The sequence below is a fragment of the Eptatretus burgeri genome, chromosome 7 (genome assembly GCF_056783735.1).
Source record: "Eptatretus burgeri isolate ZD-2024b chromosome 7, Ebu_testis_v1, whole genome shotgun sequence".
NCBI lineage: Eukaryota > Metazoa > Chordata > Myxini > Myxiniformes > Myxinidae > Eptatretus > Eptatretus burgeri.
The window spans coordinates 105,150,921-105,173,388 of NC_140967.1; the positions used below are offsets into that span (position 1 = coordinate 105,150,921).

Genomic DNA, 22,468 nt, shown 5'->3' on the forward strand with positions numbered 1-22,468 from the left:
TCTCGCTCTCGCTCGCTCTCCCTCTCGCTCTCCTTCTCGCTCTCCCTCTCGCTCTCCCTCTCGCTCTCCCTCTCGCTTTCCCTCTCGCTCTCTCTCCCTGGCTCTCTCCCCCTCGCTCTCTCCCTCGCTCTCTCCCTCGCTCTCTCTCTCTCGCTCTTTCTCGCTCTTTCTCGCTCTTTCTCGCTCTTTCTCGCTCCCTCGCTCTTCCTTTCCCTGTTCATTCATTACCTTACTGTTGCGTCTAATTGCTATCCTGCTGCCACACCATCAGTCCGTCACCTTTTCCCCCTCCATTTACCTCTCTTTTTCCATCAAGTTTATTTTGTATAAGCCTCATGCCATTTCATGCAGAAGTGTCATTGTACAAAACAGGCGTTTAATTGAACATTATTATCTTCTTAAACAGACACATGTGCCAACAAATCTAAAAATAATTTGTCTTGAATTATTTCGTTATCTTTAAGCTGTTCCATCCATTGCACGTTGTGCAGGGTAGGTTACTTGGCCGGTTTGATGATAACCTCGTTGAAGCAACGGCAGCCGGAATTGCACATAACGGAAAGGGACGTGCTATGCATACAGATTGCTGGGCTGTGCCACGATATAGGTGAGTTCTTCATTGTGAGCTTGGAAACTATTGTGTTTGTATGGAAGACATTTGGAAACCTTTTCAAATGTCAGTAATTTTAAAAGCTCTCGGTTTCAAAGTGCTGGCAGAGTAGTCAAGGAAGGCACACTCGCTTTTGGACTGTCGAGTCTGGGTTCGAATCCCGACAGCTATAAACTGCCACCCTGGTGTTTCACAGGCAGGACAACGCATGTGCACCATCTTTTGGATGAACATTAAACTGGGTGTCTTGTCTGCTTGCATGAGGTGAATTTTTAAGATTCCATGGTATCCTTTAGTGATGAGTTATCACCAGCACCCTGACTAAATTCCAAATTGCTGTACACCAGGTCGAGTATCCTGCGTTGGAGTGGTGAACCTTCCAGGATTGTAACCCGAGCTAAGAAACTGCTTCGGCAGAACGGACTCGCTGTATGGAGCACGAGGCGTTGATGTATTTGGGATTTTCACTTGCTGCTGTAAATGAAATGTTGCAAGTCGAGGGTCCTATCAATACAGGCTGGGGGGGGGAGTCTGGGGACCGGGGGGGATCAGGTGCTTGAGATTCCTGTAGGGTCCCTCCTAAATTCTCAGCCATTTCTGACTGTTAAAATGACTTTTAATCATCCCAACTTTTTTAGTTTTTGAAGCATAATCTCATTTTATAGGTCAAAATTTGCTTCCTCGACACTATAATTACCTGTAATGTCTTGGAATATGACATGAAACAAACAAAGAAAGTAATGCAAAAATTGACTTTAGCATTCCAGAAACTCACTCTTTCTGCTCATTACCTTTACCACCGAAGGTGTGTGGAGGTTGTGTTTTCACCCGTCTGCCTCTGTTTGGCTGTTTGTCTGTCTGCCTATGAGCAGGATATCTCAAACAGTTATGGATGGATTCAGACAAAATTTGGTGTCCAGTTTGGGTGTGTGACAAGGACGAAGTGATTCGATTTTGGTCAAGATCCTGAAATGGATCCAGATACTAGAATCTTTAAAGTGATTCTTCACCATTGAGGGATAAGTCCAAAAACAATATTTAGCCTGTTATCTCAAATAGTTAGATGGATTCGGACGAAACTTGGTGGACAAGTTAGGTGTGTGGCAAGGTTGAATCGGTTTGATTTTGTTGAAGATCCGAATCTGGATCCAGACACGAGAATTAAATAAAGAAATTTGAAGCGCTTCTTCATCATTGAGAGATGGGGCCAAAAATTAAAAAATATATAGCATGATATTTCAAAAAGTTGTGGACGAGTTGTGACAAAACTAGGTGGTTGAGTTGGTTAGGTGACGAGAACAAGGCGATTGGATATTTGTTCAGGTCCAGATCCCGATTCTGCCCATCAGTGGGATACAAATGTAAACTGTTCAGCCTGTTGGAGGTACGTGCTCTTCCTAGTGCCGTTCTAGTTTGTAAATTTGTTTTGATATGTGTACCATGTACATGTATGTTCTGCCTTTTCAACTTGACATACTACTGTATTATAGAGTTCATAGCTGAAATTTAAAATTAATTGCTTTTGTTGTCATTCAATAATTTAGGTGTCCATTACTCATGATGACATTACTTCTCAGCTAGCTTGGGTGGCCTGGTGAAATAAAACAGTTTAGTTGGCCAAGGCTTCTGATTGGACAAATTGATGTTTGGGACTTGTAGCAATAATTATGAAATGGGGTGTTTGAGACAGACAATTGGGAAAAGGGAAGTTATGGATTAATGTGGACGACATTTTAACTGGACTTCAAAGTAAATCGTACAATTGGAGCACTTCTGCCCAACAACCTGAATTTTTTTTTGGCAAGAAATGATAAAAAAAACAAATTGTGAAAAATAAAGAAGTATTCTTTTTTTGTCAAAGTTACCGGTCTAACGTAAAAATACCGGCGACCAGCATCAAGATACATCCATGTGATGTATGAATTAATTGATCAATGTTTCTATGTCCAAAAAGAAATACCAATTTGAGGCATGTGTGGTTGAGAAAGCCAAGGCCACACCAATGCTAATGTTCATGTCACTGTTTGAAATGTCCAATAAAGATACAAATTAACTCCAAACTAATCATAGCAGCAGTTTCTTTAAAAAAAAATTTCCTTCTTATTTTTCTCTTTAAGACTTTCACCATTACATCTTCTCTCCCTGAAAGTTAGACCTTGGCTTTTTAAACATCTGGAGAAGCTTTCGGACAACCTCACAAAGTCCCAGTCGGGGATTCTAATTATTGGTCAGCCCAATCACGGTTCTGAGAAAGTTTATAATCGTGTTTGCTGCATGTCTTGAAGGCCATGGACCTTTTTCTCACCTGTTTGACAACATCTTCATCCCATCTGTTCGGAAAGACTACACAAAGAAAGTACGTAACGAAGTTCCTTTGTCGGCTCTTGTGCTCGTCATAGCATTTGCTTTGTTTTCTAATCTGTTACTGGGGCGTTCCATGTCAAGTGTACAAATTTTTCAGCGAAATTTTGACACATCGTCTCAGATTTCACTCTTTTTTTTTGTGCAAGTGTTTGTATCCACGGTAAAACATTATGTGTCAATTTTCAGACCTGGGGGCCCATCGGGGCCCATATTTGGGCACCCCCGGTTGACCCACAATCTTCCAGTGGCCATATCACAGGTTGTCGTGGTCCGATTTGGATGATCTTGGTATCAAAATGCTTGTAAAAGCGAGATCTTTCGAATTGCTTAAAGGAAAATCACTCCAAAAGAGTAATTCAAAAAGTTATAGTTTGGGGTGCCCTTTGACCTTGGGCCCCTGCCCCCCAGCCAAACCGATGATCCCGATTTTTTTCGTGTGAGAATACCCCTTCATGTACTCCAACACCTCAGCATAAAGAAAATGGGATCTCAATGGGTTCAAGTGTGATGATGGTTTTATTGTTTGGGGTCCACATATCACGAATTCTTGATTCGACATTGGGCGACGTTTGCTGTCATCGTTCCAATGACGTCACCTGCTGGCAGGCGACTTTGTCTGAAATTGACTATAATATCTTTGTGTATATATATATATATGTATGTATGTATGTATGTATGTATGTATATATATATATATATATATATATATATATATATATATATATATATATATATATATATATATATATGTATATGTATATATATATATATATATATATATATATATATATATATATATATTTCTTCTTCTTCTTCTTTCGGCTGCTCCCGTTAGGGGTCGCCACAGCGGATCATCCGTATGATCCGCATAGTGATTTGGCACATGTTTTACGCCGGATGCCCTTCCTGTTGCAACCCTGGTCGCCTTTTACGACACATGGATATGGTACACCTATTTTAACCTGGGTATACACCGGCCTAGTATACTGGTACTCATTTCGCCGACCTCGGTAGGATGACAGGCTGAGTCAACCCCCTGGTGTATTAATTCAGTGGCCCAACGGGGCTTGAACTCAGGACCTTTTGGATCCCAAGCCGCTGCCCTAACCACTGCGCCAATACCAGGCATATATATATATATATATATATATATATATATATATATATATATATATATATATATATATATATATATATATATATATATATATATATATATATATATATATATATATATATATATATATATATATATATATATATATATATATATATATATTTTGCATCATTTGCGAAAAATTATTGTGTCTATTGATTTTTAAGTGTACATTTTTTGTACAACCATCATCGAATTAAGTTATAAATGGGCTAATCTCAGTTTTTGCATATTTTGCAGTAAGCATGGCAACTGAAGATGGAAAGGAGTTCCGAAAATACTGTTGCGATCCGTTCAGCTGCCATAAAACGAAACAACGAAAAGATCTTCGCAATGTGTTTGACCTGGGGGTCACAACATATCAAATGATATGTTGATGAAATTTTCTTCAAAGGTGAAAAAAGATGACAGACTTTGTACTTCGTGCAGAAAAAAACTTTCTCAGTTGTCACCAGAGCGTATTGAAGAATCATCTTCAACCAGTTTGAAATTATCATCAGAAGGTACTATCGAAGGCATTGCAGAATCTATTTCGACAGATGTGGATGAGGAGGTTTTTGAGCGAGAAGCAGAAGTTGACCTATTAAACCAGTCGTTATCGATGATAGGCGAAAGCCCATTCGACAAACAAAAGGTGGAAAGGAACCTAGGGTACCCAGGTTCCTGAAAATCGAAGTAAAGTGGAAGATTCTGTGCGAAAGAAATTAGAACTAGTTGCTGGACCAAGCACTGTGGAGAAAACGCAAAATACAGCGTCAAAATGTGATGAAAACTGCATGCCAGAGGTGATCAAAAGCCTGAAAGAAAAATACGCTGTTTCGAGCCATTCAGAGCAAATACGTATACTGACAATATTTGCTGGGAATATGAGCATCAGAGGGATGATGAGTTAATTCAGTTGCTCCCAAAGAATGGCTGTGCAAGCCAAAAATTTCGAGAAAGAAAATGGTATGCTATCGTCTCCAAATCCCAAACAGGGTAAAATATTGCCTGACGAAGTGAAATCCGCCGTAACCGAATTTTACTAAAGTGATGAAGTCAGCCGAATAATGCCGGGAAAAAGGACTGTGTGGTGGTCAGGAATGAACATGGAAAAGACAAAATTCAAAAGCGCCTGGTACTAAACAATCTTGAGGAACTGTTTCAGAAATTCAAAGAGAAGAACCCTGGCTTGAAAGTTGGATTCGCGAAGTTCGCCATGCTCCGTCCGTCGGAGTATGTCCTGGCCGGTTCAGGCGGTACACACAGTGTATGTGTATGTACGATACATCAAAATGTGAAACTCGTGATGTTTGATTCCAAAATGCCACAGATAGCTGAACTTCCTAGCTATCATCATGTGATTAGCACGCATAGTTTGTAACCCAGCACAACCGGCATGTTATTTCAGAACTTGTGAAAGTTGCCCATCAATTGAAGACTTCAAAACCGAGCTACTGAGTGCTTATGAACTAGAGGATATTAATGAAATTCAGTTTAAACGGTGGGCATCCACCAACAGATCTGAACTGAGCTCCATGGTCCTGCTTTTGGAAGAATTCATTAATCAATTCTGTGAACGCGCGGTGAAATTAGTGAGACACGACTTCATTGCCAAGGCCCAATCTCAGTTTCTGAAAAATATGAAAGACTAAATCGGTGAAGGAGAATTTGTCATTATTGGAGACTTCTCAGAGAACTATTCGTTTGTCGTACAGGATGCATTCCAAGAATTCCATTGGAACTGCTCTCAAGCGACAATTCACCCCTGGGTTTACTATTTCAAATCGGACGATGGCAAATTAAACAAGTGAAATCTTTCAATCCAGCGCGTGTGGTGAAGCAAATGAGTACACTAATGTTAAAATATGCAATTTATGCTTTTTCAGTTTAAAAACAATTGAAAAGTGTACTTAATATTTGAAATGTAAAAATCTTGTTATTATTGTGATAAGCACCTTTATATATAACAGAAGGAATGAAATCGTTCGATACAGCGTGGCAGGGAGCCGCAAAAGAATGATAGCATAAGAAGAACTTAGCTCTCAGCATTCGGCGATCGGCGCGAAATGCGATGGTGGGCGGAAATGACATCTTTCGGCGCGAAATGCGATGGTGGGCGGAAATGACATCTTTCGGCGCAAAATGCGATGGTGGGCGGAAATGACATCTTTCGGCGCAAAATGCGATGGTGGGCGGAAACGACGTCCGTCGTTCGTTCGTACATGAGAGGGGCGCGTTTCTTGGTTTTTTTCCCGTCAAGCAATAAATTAAATAGTTTTCACATATATAACACATTAGTTTCACAAATTTCCATTGAAATACTCGGGTATTTCCATCAATTCTCGCTATTTCCGTCAAGGTTATGCACTGCATCTACCGGACGGCCGTCATTGGCTGTCTTGAGGCACGTGGGGGGGGGGGGGGCGGGGACAGGGGACACTGGAGACGTGGTAGACACCGGGGGACATTTCAAACTCGGTGCAATTGTCTACAGCGCACGCGCTGTAATTACAGTGCACGCGCTGTAATAAAACCATGATTCGTTCACGATTATATCAGAATGCAATACTCACAAAGTTGTCTCCGTCCACCTCCTCCAAAGAATGCTCATTGAACACTTGAAATCTAGCTTTGGAAATGTAAAGAAACTTTACTATTTCTCAGACAGTTGCGCTGGCCAATATAAGAATTGCAAAGCCTTCATAAACCTATGTCGTCTCAAATCAGAGTATTGGTATTGACGCAGAATGGCATTTTTTTGCCACAAGTCATGGCAAGGGCCCTTCAGATGGCGTGGGAGGTACAGTCAAACGAGAAGCAACACATGAGAGCCTGCGTAGACCTTCCGACAGTCAAATTATTTCTCCAAAAGATCTTTTCGCCTTTGCTGAAAATGGTTTGAATGAAATGAAGTTCGGTTACGGGATCCAAGAGGCATATGACGAGGAAGAAAGAAATCTGGAAGAAAGTTTAAAAACGGCCAAAACCATAGCAGGAACTCAAAAACTTCATGCTTTCATCCCTATCTCTGAAACTGCTCTTCAAGTTTGCGAATTCGGCCTTAGCGACGAACACCGTATCGAGTCAGCTATTTCAAAATCTACACCAACTTTTAACGGGAAACTTTCAGGTTATGTCACAGTGCACTATGATGGAAAATGGTGGCTTGCCTGCATCATGGAAGCCTTTCAGAACACTCATGAAGTGAAAGTGAATTTTCTTCATCCAAACAGGCCTGCAAATAGTTTCTTTTTTTCCTGACATTGAAGATCACTGCATTTTAGACATTTCTGATATACAGTACTTCTTTCCGTAGAACCAAAAACTGCAACAGGTAGAACCTACACAATCAGTAAAAAAGAAACACAGCTGTCAAATAAAACATTGGTTGGCAAAAAATCTTGACTATAATATGCAAGGAAAAACTCTTACTCGTACTGGTATCGCTTCCAGTTCCTGCATGTGCATGTGGAAAATTTATGTACAATATACTGATATAGTGTATTGGAAATATTGTGTTCAAATATTGTGCTATGTATTGTGTGTCCAGCACCCGAGTCCCCGAACAATAAAACCATCATCACACTTGAACCCATTGAGATCCCATTTTCATTTATGCTGAGGTGTTTGAGTATATGAAGGGGTATTCTCACACGAAAAAATTGGGACCATCGGTTTGGCTGGGAAGCGGGGGTCCAAGGTCAAAGGGTGCCCCAAACTATAACTTTTTGAATCACTGTTTCGGAGTGATTTTACTTTACACGATTCGAAAGATCTCGCTTTTACGAGCATTTTGATACCAAGATCAGCCAATTCGGACCACTACAACCTGTGATATGGCCTCTGGAAGATTGTGGGGGCAGCCGGGGGCGCCCAAATTTGGCGCCATTTTGGGGGGCCCCTAAAATGGGCCCTGATGGGGCTCTGTCTCTGGGGCCCTCGCCCTGTCTCTGTCTCTGTCTCTCGCCCTCGCCCTGTCTCTGTCTCTGTCTCTCGCCTTCGCCCTCGCCCACAGGTCTAAAAGTTGGTATTTTGAGTTTTTTCACCCAAGTGAATAAATGACCAACATATGGGGAGAAAATGAGTTATTGGTGTCAGGAGGGTGTTTACACTTGACATGGAATGCCCCTACTTCACTAAAGTTTTATTTTCCTGTTTTTCAATTTCTTGGATTGTATTTGTTCTCGCACTTGTACACTTTTCTCCTTTTTTCCCCCCTCATTGTTTATTTCTTCTTTTTTTTTTTTTCTTTTTTTTTCTATTTATATACATGCTTTGTCTGACAGGATGGTGTTGAGGTTGTACACTCACCTTTAAGTTGTCTCGTCTGGGTTCTGTTCTTGACCTGACTGAACTGTGGGATGGGTGTTTCGTAGGCTGGGCGTTGCATCATAAAGTGTGCCATCCCTTGGATGGATGTTAAACTGGGTGTTGGAAGCACAAATTGGTTGGCACAGTTTATTTTGTGAAGAGTGTGTGAGTTATCTCCTGTGTTTATATGCTCTATGACATGTGGGACAAGTACAGCCACATCCACTGATCCACTCATACTTCAACCCGTTGTAGGCAACCAAAGTTTTCCATGGGCCTTCACGTCTTCCATGGTGCAAATACTTTTTGTAAACATAAGATAATTCACCAAATCTGGATTTTAAAAAATGGTTGAAAGTTCACCTCGCTTCTGGACCTTGCTGTATTTGGCATTGAGTACGGTCTGTGTTGCGTATAACCTGTATTGTTGTATCACTCCATATAGAGTCGAGACAGTGTCCAACGTATTGAAATGTCAAATCTTCGGGACAAGATTTGACCCCGATTATTTGGCTATGAAACTGATGAAAGCACACAAAGCACACTAATTCAACTGATCGTGAATGTGGGTGTTCTTTTTTAAAACTGTTCCGGAGAGATTAAGCTCCGCCTCAGATCGATTGAGGTGCCGGAGCGCTGCTCCGATGTGCTCCAGATACTTTGCACCCCTGGACGTAATCAAGGACGTAATCAAGGTCCAATAATAAGTAATGAAGACTTATTCACGGTCCAACTCGTGTTCAAACAATACATAATTAATAGACACAGATAGTCCAGGCATTTTAGCAGAAATATTTGGTCAACCTCCCACAAATTGCAACAAAAGCAAACTCAACAGATTTTGATTCCTGGATATGTCCTCAGTGACAGAAAAGAAGTCCTAAGGGATCCTCCGGAGGGAAAGTCCTGAAATCATGGAAATCCAATATGGCCGCCACCTGGCTTCGGGGAAAATGAGAAAATTGTAAAGATTGATATTTTAATATGTAAATATATGTTTTTCTGCATTCTAATTGTTTCTAGTTATGGTCAGAATATTGATATACAAGAATAATTATAAAAAAAGTGAAATGTATTGAGGGTAAAATAAAAAATTATAGCTTTTTTTGTCCAAAAATGTCAATTTGTTGTCCCGAAAAAATATATTTACCTGATACTGATTTTTGGCTCCTGGACAAAAAAAAGAAACGTTGAAGACACAAGATGAAATCAAGTGTATGGCAATACAATATAATTATGTAAATCATTGAAACATGACAAAATTCACAATTCCACTCGGGGAAATCACATCTGCCTGACGAAGGTTTCGAAATGAAAATGAAAATTCGCATTAAACTCAGAAACTACATCCATTATAAACTTGCTATACATCTTATTCTTCTTCTTCTTTTGGCTGCTCCCGTTAGGGGTCGCCACAGCGGATCATCCGTTATGATCCGCATAATGATTTGGCACAGGTTTTACGCCGGATGCCCTTCCTGACGCAACCCTGGTCGCCTCTTACGACACAGGGATATGGTACACCTATTTTAACCGGGGTATACACCTTATAAAGGTGCCAAGGTTTTATCATCGTCCAATCTTTCGGTGGAAGTTCTTTCCAAGCTTCATTTTAGATGAAATCGTACATTGCATGGTTTAACTGCGTTCAACACTCTGAAACAAACAAAATCAAAGTTAACATCGATTAAACATCATGGGCTCATGTATTTTCACAAGACTGACAAAGGTTCTTGCAAAGCATTCAACTTGCATTATATGTCATATCAATATTTTATCCCTTTCCTTGTTATTTCCCGAAATGACAATTAAAATATACAGAAATCTCAGTTGCATGTGTACTCAAAACATTCATCTCATTTGCTATTTCTTTCAAGAACCGAATCCAAAGCAATTCGATTTTGCACAGTTACCATTTTAACATTCACATCTGCTAAACAATTTACAGTTTCATTCACAAATAGTTCCAGAGCAACTGCCATTTTATTATCTTGATTTAATTCTCAGTAACTTTTCCCTATCCTCAATTAATAGATTAACAAGGTTTTTTTAATGAGCTTAGTCTGAAAGTAACTAACACAGTTACCGCACAACCCCCAATTTGCTTACTGTTCCCCATGTTTATGCGTGTGACAACAAACCCAGTGCATGCAAACATTATCATGAGTATCACTTGTTGGTCCTTTTGACCATAAGATTATTCCCATCACTACCATACAGGTCAAAAAAACAAAACAGTGTACAAACCCCCCCAGGATGGAAGTTGCACTCTGCTCGGCCATCCTGACATTTAGATGCTGAGCTGCAGATCACACCTTGGCTGCAGAGCGTAAAATATCTCAAAAATAATGTTTAACCAATCTCTATCATCAACACTCTGAATTCCATCGACATTTTAAATGTCGAATTCCATCGACACATATTCCATCGACACATATTCCATCGACACATATTCCATCGACACATATTCCATCGACACATATTCCATCGACACATATTCCATCGACACATATTCCATCGACACATATTCCATCGACATATATTCCATCGACATATATTCCATCGACATATATTCCATCGACATATATTCCATCGACATATATATATATATATATATATATATATATATATATATATATATATATATATATATATATATATATATATCCCCATTGGCTTGTCTCAACAGATATAATAAATAACTCAGCAATGATAGCAGGAAAGGTTATTTTAAACAGTTGCAAAAATACTCTGTGTACACAATAACGACAATGAGTGCAATAATTTGTGTTTCGAAGTATTGACAACCTTGATTAACCCAAATTGGCCTTTACTCAAAGATGTGATTATAATTTTTCATTTTCTGTCGCATGTTTTACTGTATTTGAGTCTCCTCGTGGCTTGTGAACATTTGCTGTAGAAATTTGTTTGAACTTTACTCTTTACTCTACATTCTTCTTTGCCACCTTCTTCCCTTCACTTCACCCCAGCATGAAGATGCATCAAGAAGGATGTTTGACCACCTGATAGAGAGCAACAACCTGAGGGCCGATCTAAAAAAAGCAGGGCTGGACTTGCGTTACGATCTTGACTTCATTAAAGACTTGATTACTGGGAAGGAACCACCTCAACAGGTACAGATGGAGTTTATTATGGGTAAGATGTTAGATTTAACTGAACCCCTCCCCAATAGCATGTCTGTCTCTCTCTGTCTCTCTCTCTGTCTCTGTCTCCTCTTCTCCTCTTCTCCTCTTCTTCCCTCCCTCCCTCCCTCTCTCTCCTGGATTCTGTGAAATCTAAGCTCTCATCATAATTGGAATCTTCCATGATGAGGTCGAAGCACAAGATCTGTTGCTTTCACGTCGCAGGCAGGTCGGTGGTCTGTCACTAATCACATCTCTGCCCAGCCCTTCAGGATGCTTGTGTTCTTTTGGTAACCCCCTCCTCGGGGTGACAACTCAACAGAACTTCCTGTGCTTCACCCTTCGATTAGACGTCAACTCGACCAATGGGTTGTAATCATTTTGGTGACTTAATTTTTAATCTGGGAGCTAAAAGAGATTTGTATTACATCTCGAGTACAGAAGGTTTGACAGCTAAACTCATCAGATGGTGGGATGGGGACCTCCGAATGACTATTCTTAAGTTTTCCAATTGGTGCATTAAGTAGGGGGCGTTGCTTGAAGTCATTTTAAATTACGTTTTTGAGTACATCGATCAAGCTGGTGCCAAAAGTTTCATTTTGGCACTGTGATTACAGATATGCCATTCTTAAGTGTCGAATTTGTTGCAAAACGCATTTAAGAACAGCCTTAAGACGGCACTATTTTTAGCACATTTCAAACGCATCTCAAGTACATCAATGAAACTTTTTGGAAATATTATTTTGACCTTCCTAATAAAGGATCAGTAGTTCTAAAGTGACCCCTTTTGGTGCAAACGCCATTTAAGAAGGGGTCACAGGCAAATACCTGTTTCCAGGAAATTAAGATAAATAGAGAGCAGGTCATGGTGAAACAAAGATCATTTCATATCGAATATTAATATTGTTCCTTGTAATTAAACAAGTAAAATGTGTAAGATTCTATCAGATATCAAATTTTGCATTACATTCTGAATTTAAAGAAAATAATTGTAATTCATGTTTGAAATCATATTTATGTTCTCTGGTAACATGATAAGAACATGCATACTTTTAAGACATGAAAGATTTAAAACATATAGAATGCCTTAAAATTTGACCCTGATAGAATAGAAGAACAAAGAAACTATCAATTTAACTTTTCTATCAACTACATATATTTCAATGATAAAATCAAGTGTGACATGTAGATCTGGCATCGATACATAAATGGAGCATCAGTGATCCGTAAAAGTAATTGGACCTGGTATTTTTCCAACACATTCAGTGCATATGAAACAAGCATCATGAATCATGAAAACTTAAACAGTTTTTCTAGTCTAATGTTTCACGCTTTTGGCAAGAGGGCATCCACGAAGTAGCTATTGTGGTAAAACATTTGTATTTAATTATACGTTGCAACAGGACACGAACATGCTTAAATGCTCTTTGGAAACCAAACTTTTGTCATGTGTCAACTATGACTACCTTTTGATATCCGCATCCATATCATGCTAAATTTTAAAATGACATCAATCTATCACTAAAACTTACAAGACAAACCATCAAAACTGCTGATGAGTCACACACATACTTGAAGGCAAAAGTTCTATTCCTATACTGTGAATATGTCTTTTATCATGAGTTCACTAGTATTTATTAGTTATGGTATAATGATGGTTTCAGCCTGCCTGTCTGTTACAAGATTCTAGTCATCCTCATCAGAACTGTCATCTTCATCTGAAGATGCAATTTCCATGTCATCCCAGAGACAGAGGAATTAGAAGCAATGGACAAGGAAGAGGAGGATCTGACTTTCAGGAAGTAGCTCCCCTTCGAACCAAACCAGTTTGTAATGGTCATCAACTAATTGCCAGTCATTTTCTTCAGTGGGATGCTGCTCTATAGGATTTTGATCTGCTTCTGCCCACATGTTGGCAACAAAGGAAGCACGCCTAATGTGAGTATTGAGCTCATCTTCGCATGGTGGTAGTCCACTTGCATCCATGCCCCTCAAATTGGCTCGTAGGTTTTTTTTCCATTTCCCTTTGATCCGTTTGTCTTCATGAACTTCTCATACCTACATTCATTCAGGCTGGTGTTTGCACTATCCTTAGCTCCATATATTGTGGCTTCTTAAATGGGTTTTGCACCAAAAGGATCACTTAAGAACTACTGATCCTTCATCAGGAGGGTCCAAAGAATATTTCCACAAAGTTTCATTAATGTACTCAAAATGTGAAAGTAGCGCCCCCTTTAGGCCGTTCTTAAATGCGTTTTGCACCAAATTCGTCATTTCAGAATGGCACATCTGTAATCAGAGTGCCAAAATGAAATTTTTGGCACCAGCTTGATCGATGTACTCAAAAATGTAATTTAAACTGACTTTGGGGGCCCCCTTCAAGCAGCGCCCCCGACTTAATGCACCAATTGGAAAACTTAAGAATGGTCATTCAGAGGTACCCATCCCACCAACTGATGAGTTTATCTCTCAAATCTTTTGTACTCGAGATGTAATACAAATCTGATAGCTCCCAGATTATGTCATGATCTGTGATCTTTGACTATTCTCATGTATAAGATTTTTCTACGATTTCCCACTCCGTGATATATGAATACTCCAAGCAATCTCCATGTTATTGCCATTTTGCCAGACCAGTTTGAACACTATATGTGCTTGTGACTGCCTACATATACCACATAAAGCATGGATGCCTGTGTTCCTGGCATACTCCTACTTATTCTGGAGGATCCAACTCCAGCAGAAATGGAAATGGTACACAGAACAGCAACCTTGCATGATGTGCTCACGAGCCTTCTTCAGGAAGCCCATATGCGTAATGAAAGCTAAGCTACAATTCCAGGTTTCCATCTTGGGTCTTTCATCCCTAGTAAAACACCATGGCCGAGCTACCGATGCAAAATCTACCTTCAGAGACTGCAGTGTGGTGTCATCTTCCGAGGCAGATGCTGACCTCCAATGGAATGTAGTACGTGTCCAGGGTCTGCATGTATTCAATGTGTACAAATCCCCACCAACGCCACTCCAGAGTAATGATATGATCACAGTTCCCTGACCTGTATTCATCGAAGGAGACCTCAACTGCCTCTTCTCATCCAGGATGCCCAAGCTGTGGAAGAAAGTCGTCATTGTGACCACTCTTAAGCCCAACAAGCCTAAAATGAGCCAAAGAGCTGTGGGCCAATATCACTGTTATGTTCCCTTCAAGGTTCTCGAGCACCTCATCCGAAAAAGGATGGTTTATTGTAGAAAAGACTCACCCTCAGGAACAAGCAGGCTTCAGGAAGAACCCTAGCACTGACGACCAGGTCCTAGCTACAACTGACCTTATCGAAGTGGCTTTCAAAGCTAATCATGAATGTGGTGCAGTTTTCGCTTACCTGTCATTGGCATACGACATCAATTGGCATTGAGGTATCTTACTGGTCAACTTCATCCAAGTGTTGCTTTCCAACCACTGCTTTGGGGTTCAACTTAATGGACAGACAAGTCGGACTAGTTGATTTTGCCAACCTCAGAAGGATGACAGGCTGAGTCAACCCCACCTGGTATCAATTCAATGGCTGAGCGGGATTTGAACTCAGGACCCTAGGATTGCAAGCCCGCCACCCTAACCATGAAGCGAACACCAGGCATTGTCTTCCACTTGAAGAACAGCAAGGAAAGGAAACAACTGGAAGTGTGGCTGAACAATGTCCCACTGCCCTTCACCCACACACCCATTGACCTTGGCGTCCAACGCAATCAGACCTTCACTTTTGGGAGGCATGCACAAAAGATGGCTGGGAAAACAGCCACAAGAATAAACCTAATCCGTAGACTCTGGTCATGACTGAGGAGCAGACTTCTCGACTCTATGCCCCTCAACACTTGCACTAGTGTATCCTCCTGCACAATATTGTGTGTCTGTCCAGGGCAGAAGCCACCACAAAAAGGTTGACATGCACCTCAATCCATCTTTGACATCTCTCAGTGGCTGTCTACAATGATTCCCACCCACCACCTTCCAGTTCTTGCAGGCATCATGTGCATGACCATCTCATATCATGGGCCAATATGTATATATCTCATATCATGGCATCCCCCATCTCATATCATCCCCTATCTCATATCATCTCCTATCCCAATCGACAATCTTTATAATCCCTCCTAACCCAACTGTTGTACTTGCAGGTTAGTGTTTTCTCCCCTCGTCTCTTCCTATTTGTTAATTTCCTTGCTTGTTGTGTCCTTATTTTTCCCCTGCTTCCCTACTCAGGTGATACGCTCCATCATATTGCTCTTCCATGTGCCTCAGTGTTGTTTAAAATGTTATTGAATGTTGTTCTTGAATGGCATGATTAGCCTCGTTCAAACAGTGTAATTTTCCAGAATATCTCTGAACCGGCTGTGACTTTGAGCTCCAGGGATTGAATAAGCATCCACATCTGGTCTCAAAGTGAATGTGACTCGATTTAATAAGGTTTTGTTCCCACAATTCTTTGTGTGACACACATCACCTCGTAGTTTTTTTATTTTGGTATAGAGCTAGTGAGACCTTTTGTGCCCAGCAACAATTGGCCACGTGCGGTAAGCTCACTCGTGTTTAGTTTGATGTAATAGATGAATGTCCTGGATGCATGTACAGTGCAGCTGTTTACACCTTGTGCTCTTTTAGGGAACTGGACGTGCAAAGGCAAAGCATTTTCTGTATGAGATCGTAACAAACAACTACAGCGGAGTTGATGTGGACAAGTGGGATTACCTCGCCAGGTAAGGATTACGCCGAAAAAGGTTATATGTGGGGAATAACTTGTAATCTTGATTTACACACACACACACACACACACACACACACACACACACACACACACACACACACACACACACACACACACACACACACACACACACACACACACACACACACACACACACACACACACACACACACACACACACACACACACACACACACTTTCTGTTTTTATTTTATCTTATTTTAACAGGGTCAAAGGCTCATGGAATTGTTGTCGTGCGTTCGCTCACGCTCAAGCATATGCTCGCATTCACATTTCTGTTCCCACGCACACACACTCCAACACGTTGAAAGAGCTTAACGACAGAGGGCTTGGAGGTCGACACACCAACGGAGGAATAGAGAGGAACAGGTAGATAAGTGTTAGAGAATTGCAAATTGAGCACACAGGCATGATAGTTTGTGACGACGACACATTGGGGGATAAGCATACAAAGGGCATGTGAATAGAGAGTAAAACTTACAAACATGGTAAATGTGTAAAAGAGTGAAAGTGGATGGGTGAGAGGAGAGTCTATGATAACGTCAAAGATTAAAAATGGTTATCAGGGATACGAGTGTGGTGGTGGCTCGCCATTTTAAAGGAGCGGCGGGAAGAACATGGCTGGACAGATTCAGAGAGACCATTTCATGGTAGGAAGAATTAAGAGTGGAGTGAGAATGGTGGAGGTGAGCAGTTAGTTGACATTTTGGAGGGGAACAATATAGGGTTTGCTGGCTGAGAGAGGGCAACCTGTTACAGCTCATGAGGCATGAATTTGTGAGTGTTCTCAAAGGGGAGACCAGTGTAAGAGGGTGAAAAGGTGGTGCACAGCTTGGCCTGGTTTCCTCACAATGGGGATAAAATAAAAACAGCACAACCTTGAGGGATCACTGAAAAGAGTAATTTTGTTGAATCGTTTTGGACTCTTCATTTATACTGTTACAGGTCATGGTTCGAGTACGGACGAGGTCCACGGGATGGTCGCCGGACCTGCCACTCGCCATCTAACCCCGAGGCCGCTGGCCACAGATAACTTTGTGGCCCGACGGGTTGTTGAGCAACTGTAGACGCTGGTTGAGATAATTAGGTCTTACAGGGTCCTCACACCTTCGATGTCATGTTACCTATTGGTGACCTAATGACCTCAACTAGGGAACATGCACTTGAGTACCTGTTACGGCCAAGCAGAACCACGAGTGCAGTGTTTGCTAATCAGCAGAGCCAATTGGTGGGGTGAAAACTTCCTATCTATTTATTATATACATGCTATGCTGGACCAATGAAAGAAAGGACAACCAAGCATATTTGAAAGATTCTCAACAAGCAAACAGCAATCCTTTATTCACACAAGCAAGGCGATAATTATGAAGCACGTATTTACAAGCAAGTAATCGAAGGCAAAAGACAGAGGAGCAGACTTCCCCCTTCTATAATCTTATTTAGCAAACAGACATGGTGCCATCATTTATTCCAGGAAGAAGGAGACTCGAAGAAATGAGAAAGAAGAAGGGCAGAGTACAGGGATGAGTCCTCCCTTACCTGACACAACCAAGTGGGGCTGTCGGTCTAAATATATGTGTGTGTGGTGGGAGGGGTGTAGGTAATGGATGAGGAGGATGGGCGGTGGAGTGTTTATGAGAGTGCAGTGTAGCTATAGCGTGTGTTTTGAGGAAAAACTGTGAGGTGTGAATGTTGTTGTTGCGTTTGGCAGCTCGGCTGCCAGGTAGCTATCATTTCTTGGAAGCACAGCTATGCCAATGATGCTGTTCCCCTCTACCAGTACACTTGAACTCGTTTTGCCAACCTCGGAAGGATGACAGGCTGAGTCAACCCCATCTGGTGTTAATTCAGTGGCAAACGGGGCTAAACTCAGGACCCTAAGATTCCAGCCAGCCACCATAACCATGAAGCCAACACCAGGCTTTGAGGTGTGAATAATGCCTCACTCACATGAGAACTCGGGGTAATCATTGATAAGTCCTTAGGAGGGTTTATTCACTTTGTGTGTCCAAAGTAGATGGTTCGTGGTTCTTGGAGAAAGCAAGAAAAAGATAACATGGGTGTATGTGCAGCTGCACAGTGCATCAGGGACCTCGTGGCGTCACTGCACCCTCGCTTCGCTCTGGACCTAACACAGTTTGTCCTGGACATAGCACCGATCGTCCTGGGCCGAGCGCAGTTCGTCCTGGCAGGAGATCCCTCAAACAGGCAGTTTTCTTCCTGAAGCGTCCCCAGAGCACACACAACAGTCGTGAAGTGACCTTCATATAAGCCACGCCGGGTGTGGCTTCATGCGAGTAATGTTCACGCAAGAATCCTTTGACCGTGCGTAGCCCTTTCCCATTGGTGCACATCCAACAGGAAGGGTCCAGTGAGGGGACAGTGGAAAAACACTGTGTTGTGATGTTCCAGCGGTGACGGTCACCCCTCGCCCCTCCCTTTGCACACGCAAACATTCGAATGGTTCCTCCCCGCGTGCGCAAATACTTGACTTGAATGCCCGGCTGTCACTGGTGATCTTGCCACTCCTTCACGCATGCAAATATTCTTCCGTACTGTGCGTACAGTGGGGAGAACAAGAATTTGATACACTGCCGATTTTTGCAGGTTTTCCCACTTACAAAGCACGTAGAGGTCTGTTATTTTTATCATAGGGACACTTCAACTGTGAAAGACGGAATCTAAAACAAAAATCCTGAAAATCACATTGTATGATTTTTAAATAATTAATTTGCATTTTATTGCATGAAATAAGTATTTGATACATCAGAAAAACAGAACTTAATATTTGGTACAGAAACCTTTGTTTGCAATTACAGAGATCAGACGTTTCCTCTCGTTCTTAACCAGGTTTGCACAGACTGCAGCAGGGATTTTGGCCCACTCCTCCATACAGATCTTTTCCAGATCCTTCAGGTTTCGGGGCTGTCGCTGGGCAACACAGACTTTCAGCTCCGTCCAAAGATTTTCTATTGGGTTCAGGTCTGGAGACTGGCGAGGCCACTCCAGGACCTTGAGATGCTTCTTACGTAGCCACTCCTTAGTTGCCCTGGCTGTGTGTTTCGGGTCGTTGTCATGCTGGAAGACCCAGCCACGCCCCATCTTCAATGCTCTTGTTGAGGGAAGGAGGTTGTTGGCCAAGATCTCACGATACATGGCGCCATCCATCCTCTCCTCAATACGGTGCAGTCGTCCTGTCCCCTTTGCAGAAAAGCATCCCCAAAGAATGATGTTTCCACCTCCATGCTTCACGGTTGGGATGGTGTTCTTGGGTTTGTACTCATCCTTCTTCTTCCTCCAAACTCGGCGAGTGGAGTTTAAACCAAAAAGCTCTATTTTGGTCTTATCAGACCACATGACCTTCTCCCATTCCTCCTCTGGATCATCCAGATGGTCATTGGCAAACTTCAGACGGGCCTGGACATGCGCTGGCTTGAGCAGAGGGACCTTGCGTGCACTGCAGGATTTTAATCCATGACGGCGTAGTGTGTTACTTATGCTTTTCTTTGATACTGTGGTCCCAGCTCTCTTCAGGTCATTGACCAGGTCCTGCCGTGTAGTTCTGGGCTGATCCGTCACCTTTCTCATGATCATTGAGGCTCCATGAGGTGAGATCTTGCATGGAGCCCCAGACCGAGGGAGATTGACTGTTATCTTGAACTTCTTCCATTTTCTAATAATTGTGCCAACAGTTGTTGCCTTCTCACCAAGCTGCTTGCCCATTGTCCTGTAGCCCATCCCAGCCTTGTGCAAGTCTACAATTTTGTCCCTGATGTCCTTAGACAGCTCTCTGGTCTTGCCCATTGTGGAGAGGTTGGAGTCTGATTGATTGAGTGTGGACAGCTGTCTTTTATGCAGATAACGAGTTCAAACAGGTGCAGTTAATACAGGTAATGAGTGGAGAATGGGAGGGCTTCTGACAGACAAAACTAACAGGTCTGTGAGAGCCGGAATTCTTACTAGTTGGGAGGTGATCAAATACTTATTTCATGCAATAAAATGCAAATTAATTATTTAAAAATCATACAATGTGATTTTCAGGATTTTTGTTTTAGATTCCATCTTTCACAGTTGAAGTGTACCTATGATAAAAATTGCAGACCTCTACGTGCTTTGTATGTGGGAAAACCTGCAAAATCGGCAGTGTATCAAATTCTTGTTCTCCCCACTGTATGCGAGAAGAATTGGCTCCCGTGACGAATGTGAAAGTGCAGAGAAGGAAAAATGGGGGAGAGGTAATTTGACTGGTTTGGAGAATTGTTTGTCACGGTGAGAGATTCGTTAGCGCGTACAGGTTTTAACGGAGGTTGGTGGTGACCTAAAGACCGAGGAGTACGGGATGGTTGATTGTGAATAATAAAAGAGTGATGGGTCGGAATGGTGAGAGACGGATGAACAATGGATTTTCCCCCAAACCCCTGGAAATGGGGCAAGGATCTACCTACACAAAAACGAAGAAATAACTCTCTGGAGAATTCCTATGTGTACATGAATGTCCTCCCCCCCCCCCCCTGGGTAAATTTCCAAAACCATATCAATACATAGCTTGACAATTGATTTAAGCTCATCTCTTAAATTGGATATTACATCTAAAGGATGAGGATAAACTCTATTTTTTGATTCATGAAACATATTTCTTGAAATTTTTTTAAAAATTTCTATTTAAGGCTCATAGTGGAGCTGCCACATGCACATCTCACACACATGGACATACAGATGAATACATGAGAGACAACACAGGACTGTCAGATGAGTCAAACACAGCCACTGAACTTGGGGGAAGGGCCGTCATCTCCTGTGGCAGTCTGGGTACCAGCGACGTCACAACGGCACAACCTTCCTCACCACACTCAGCGGAGTATTTCCAAGGCAGGAATTTCCTCCTCCCAACGGATGCCACCCTTTGGGCATTGTCCGTGCTCATATCCTTTAATGCTTTCACGTCGAGCAAGGAAGCAGCGTGTACCATTTTAAAAGTCTTCGAGTCTGGGAGGTTGGTGGTTCAAACCCATACCAGAGTGGACACTAACCATTACGCCACCTCGTCTGGTTAAAATTGAAGTCAGGTTAGCAATACAAAATAACACTAACATCTTGCAGTCATCTATCTGTAATTCCAGCAGTGTGTGTGTGTGTGTGTGTGTGTGTGTGTGTGTGTGTGTGTGTGTGTGTGTGTGTGTGTGTGTGTGTGTGTGTGTGTGTGTGTGTGTGTGTGTGTGTGTCTGTGACAGCTGTTTCTCGACAACCACTGGTTCGATCTAATTGAAACTTGCCAGGTATATTGCTGGGGACCTGAGGATGTGCCTTTTCAAGGTTTGATATTCACCGGACAAGTGCTTCCCAAGTTATGGCCATTTATTTACCAACCAATGACATGACACGTTGCTGCGGCCATTTATTTACCAACCAATGATATGACTCATTGCTGCGTAGGAGTGGCTGCATCGGCCGGTGCGCGGCCGGCCGACGATGACGTCACGGGCCGTGCCGGTTACATGGCAGTGAATGTCATGGCAAGCAAAGGCAGGGAAGTAAACTTTTAATTTGGATTTGAATTAACTCTGTGTGTGGAAGTGTGGTTGTCGCGAGAACGCGAGAGCGAAGGAACGGCCTGTGTGTTTGTCGTTTCTGGCTCGCTGTTTGAAAGTTTAAAAAAAATTATTTTGCACGTACGGCCACGCACGTACGGGCACGTAAGAGTGAAGGAATGGCCTGTGTAGTTGTTGTTTCTGACACGCAGTTTGAAAGTTTTTTTTTTTTTTTGGTTGCACGTACGGCCACACACATGTGGGCACGCACCTACGGGCACGCACCTCTGGGCATGCACTAGTTTATATAAACTCCGTTAAAATATTTTGACAGTTTTTTCAATGACTGCATCGTCTCCAGTTGAAACTACTGGATGCATGTCAGATTGCTTGTGTTTCTCAGGGATTGTCACTACCTTGGATTCAAAAATAACTTTGACTTCATGCGCTACCTCCAGTTTGTACGGGTGTGCAAAATAGACAATGTCAAACGCATAATCATCCGCGACAAGGTGAGGAAGTTCACATTGCTTTGGTCTCTGCTCGATGGCGAAAACATTTCTTGCTAAAAAGACTGAATTGTTTGTTTTTAA

The 22,468-nt window shown here is 42.0% G+C and overlaps 1 protein-coding gene across 7 annotated transcripts in view; it reads left to right on the forward strand.

Moving 5' to 3' along the window:
• SAMHD1 (SAM and HD domain containing deoxynucleoside triphosphate triphosphohydrolase 1) overlaps window positions 1–22,468 on the forward strand; it is a 110,204-nt gene that overhangs the window by 45,729 nt on the left and 42,007 nt on the right. For 6 of the 7 annotated variants that reach the window (XM_085890137.1, XM_085890136.1, XM_085890134.1 and 3 more), the window contains 5 exons: window positions 492–607; window positions 2,896–2,966; window positions 11,414–11,557; window positions 16,224–16,318; window positions 22,279–22,387. In XM_085890137.1, coding sequence (XP_085746263.1) covers window positions 492–607; window positions 2,896–2,966; window positions 11,414–11,557; window positions 16,224–16,318; window positions 22,279–22,387 — 535 coding nt within the window. The remainder of the gene's footprint in view (window positions 1–491; window positions 608–2,895; window positions 2,967–11,413; window positions 11,558–16,223; window positions 16,319–22,278; window positions 22,388–22,468) is intronic. The other variant, XM_085890139.1, reaches the window with a different exon arrangement.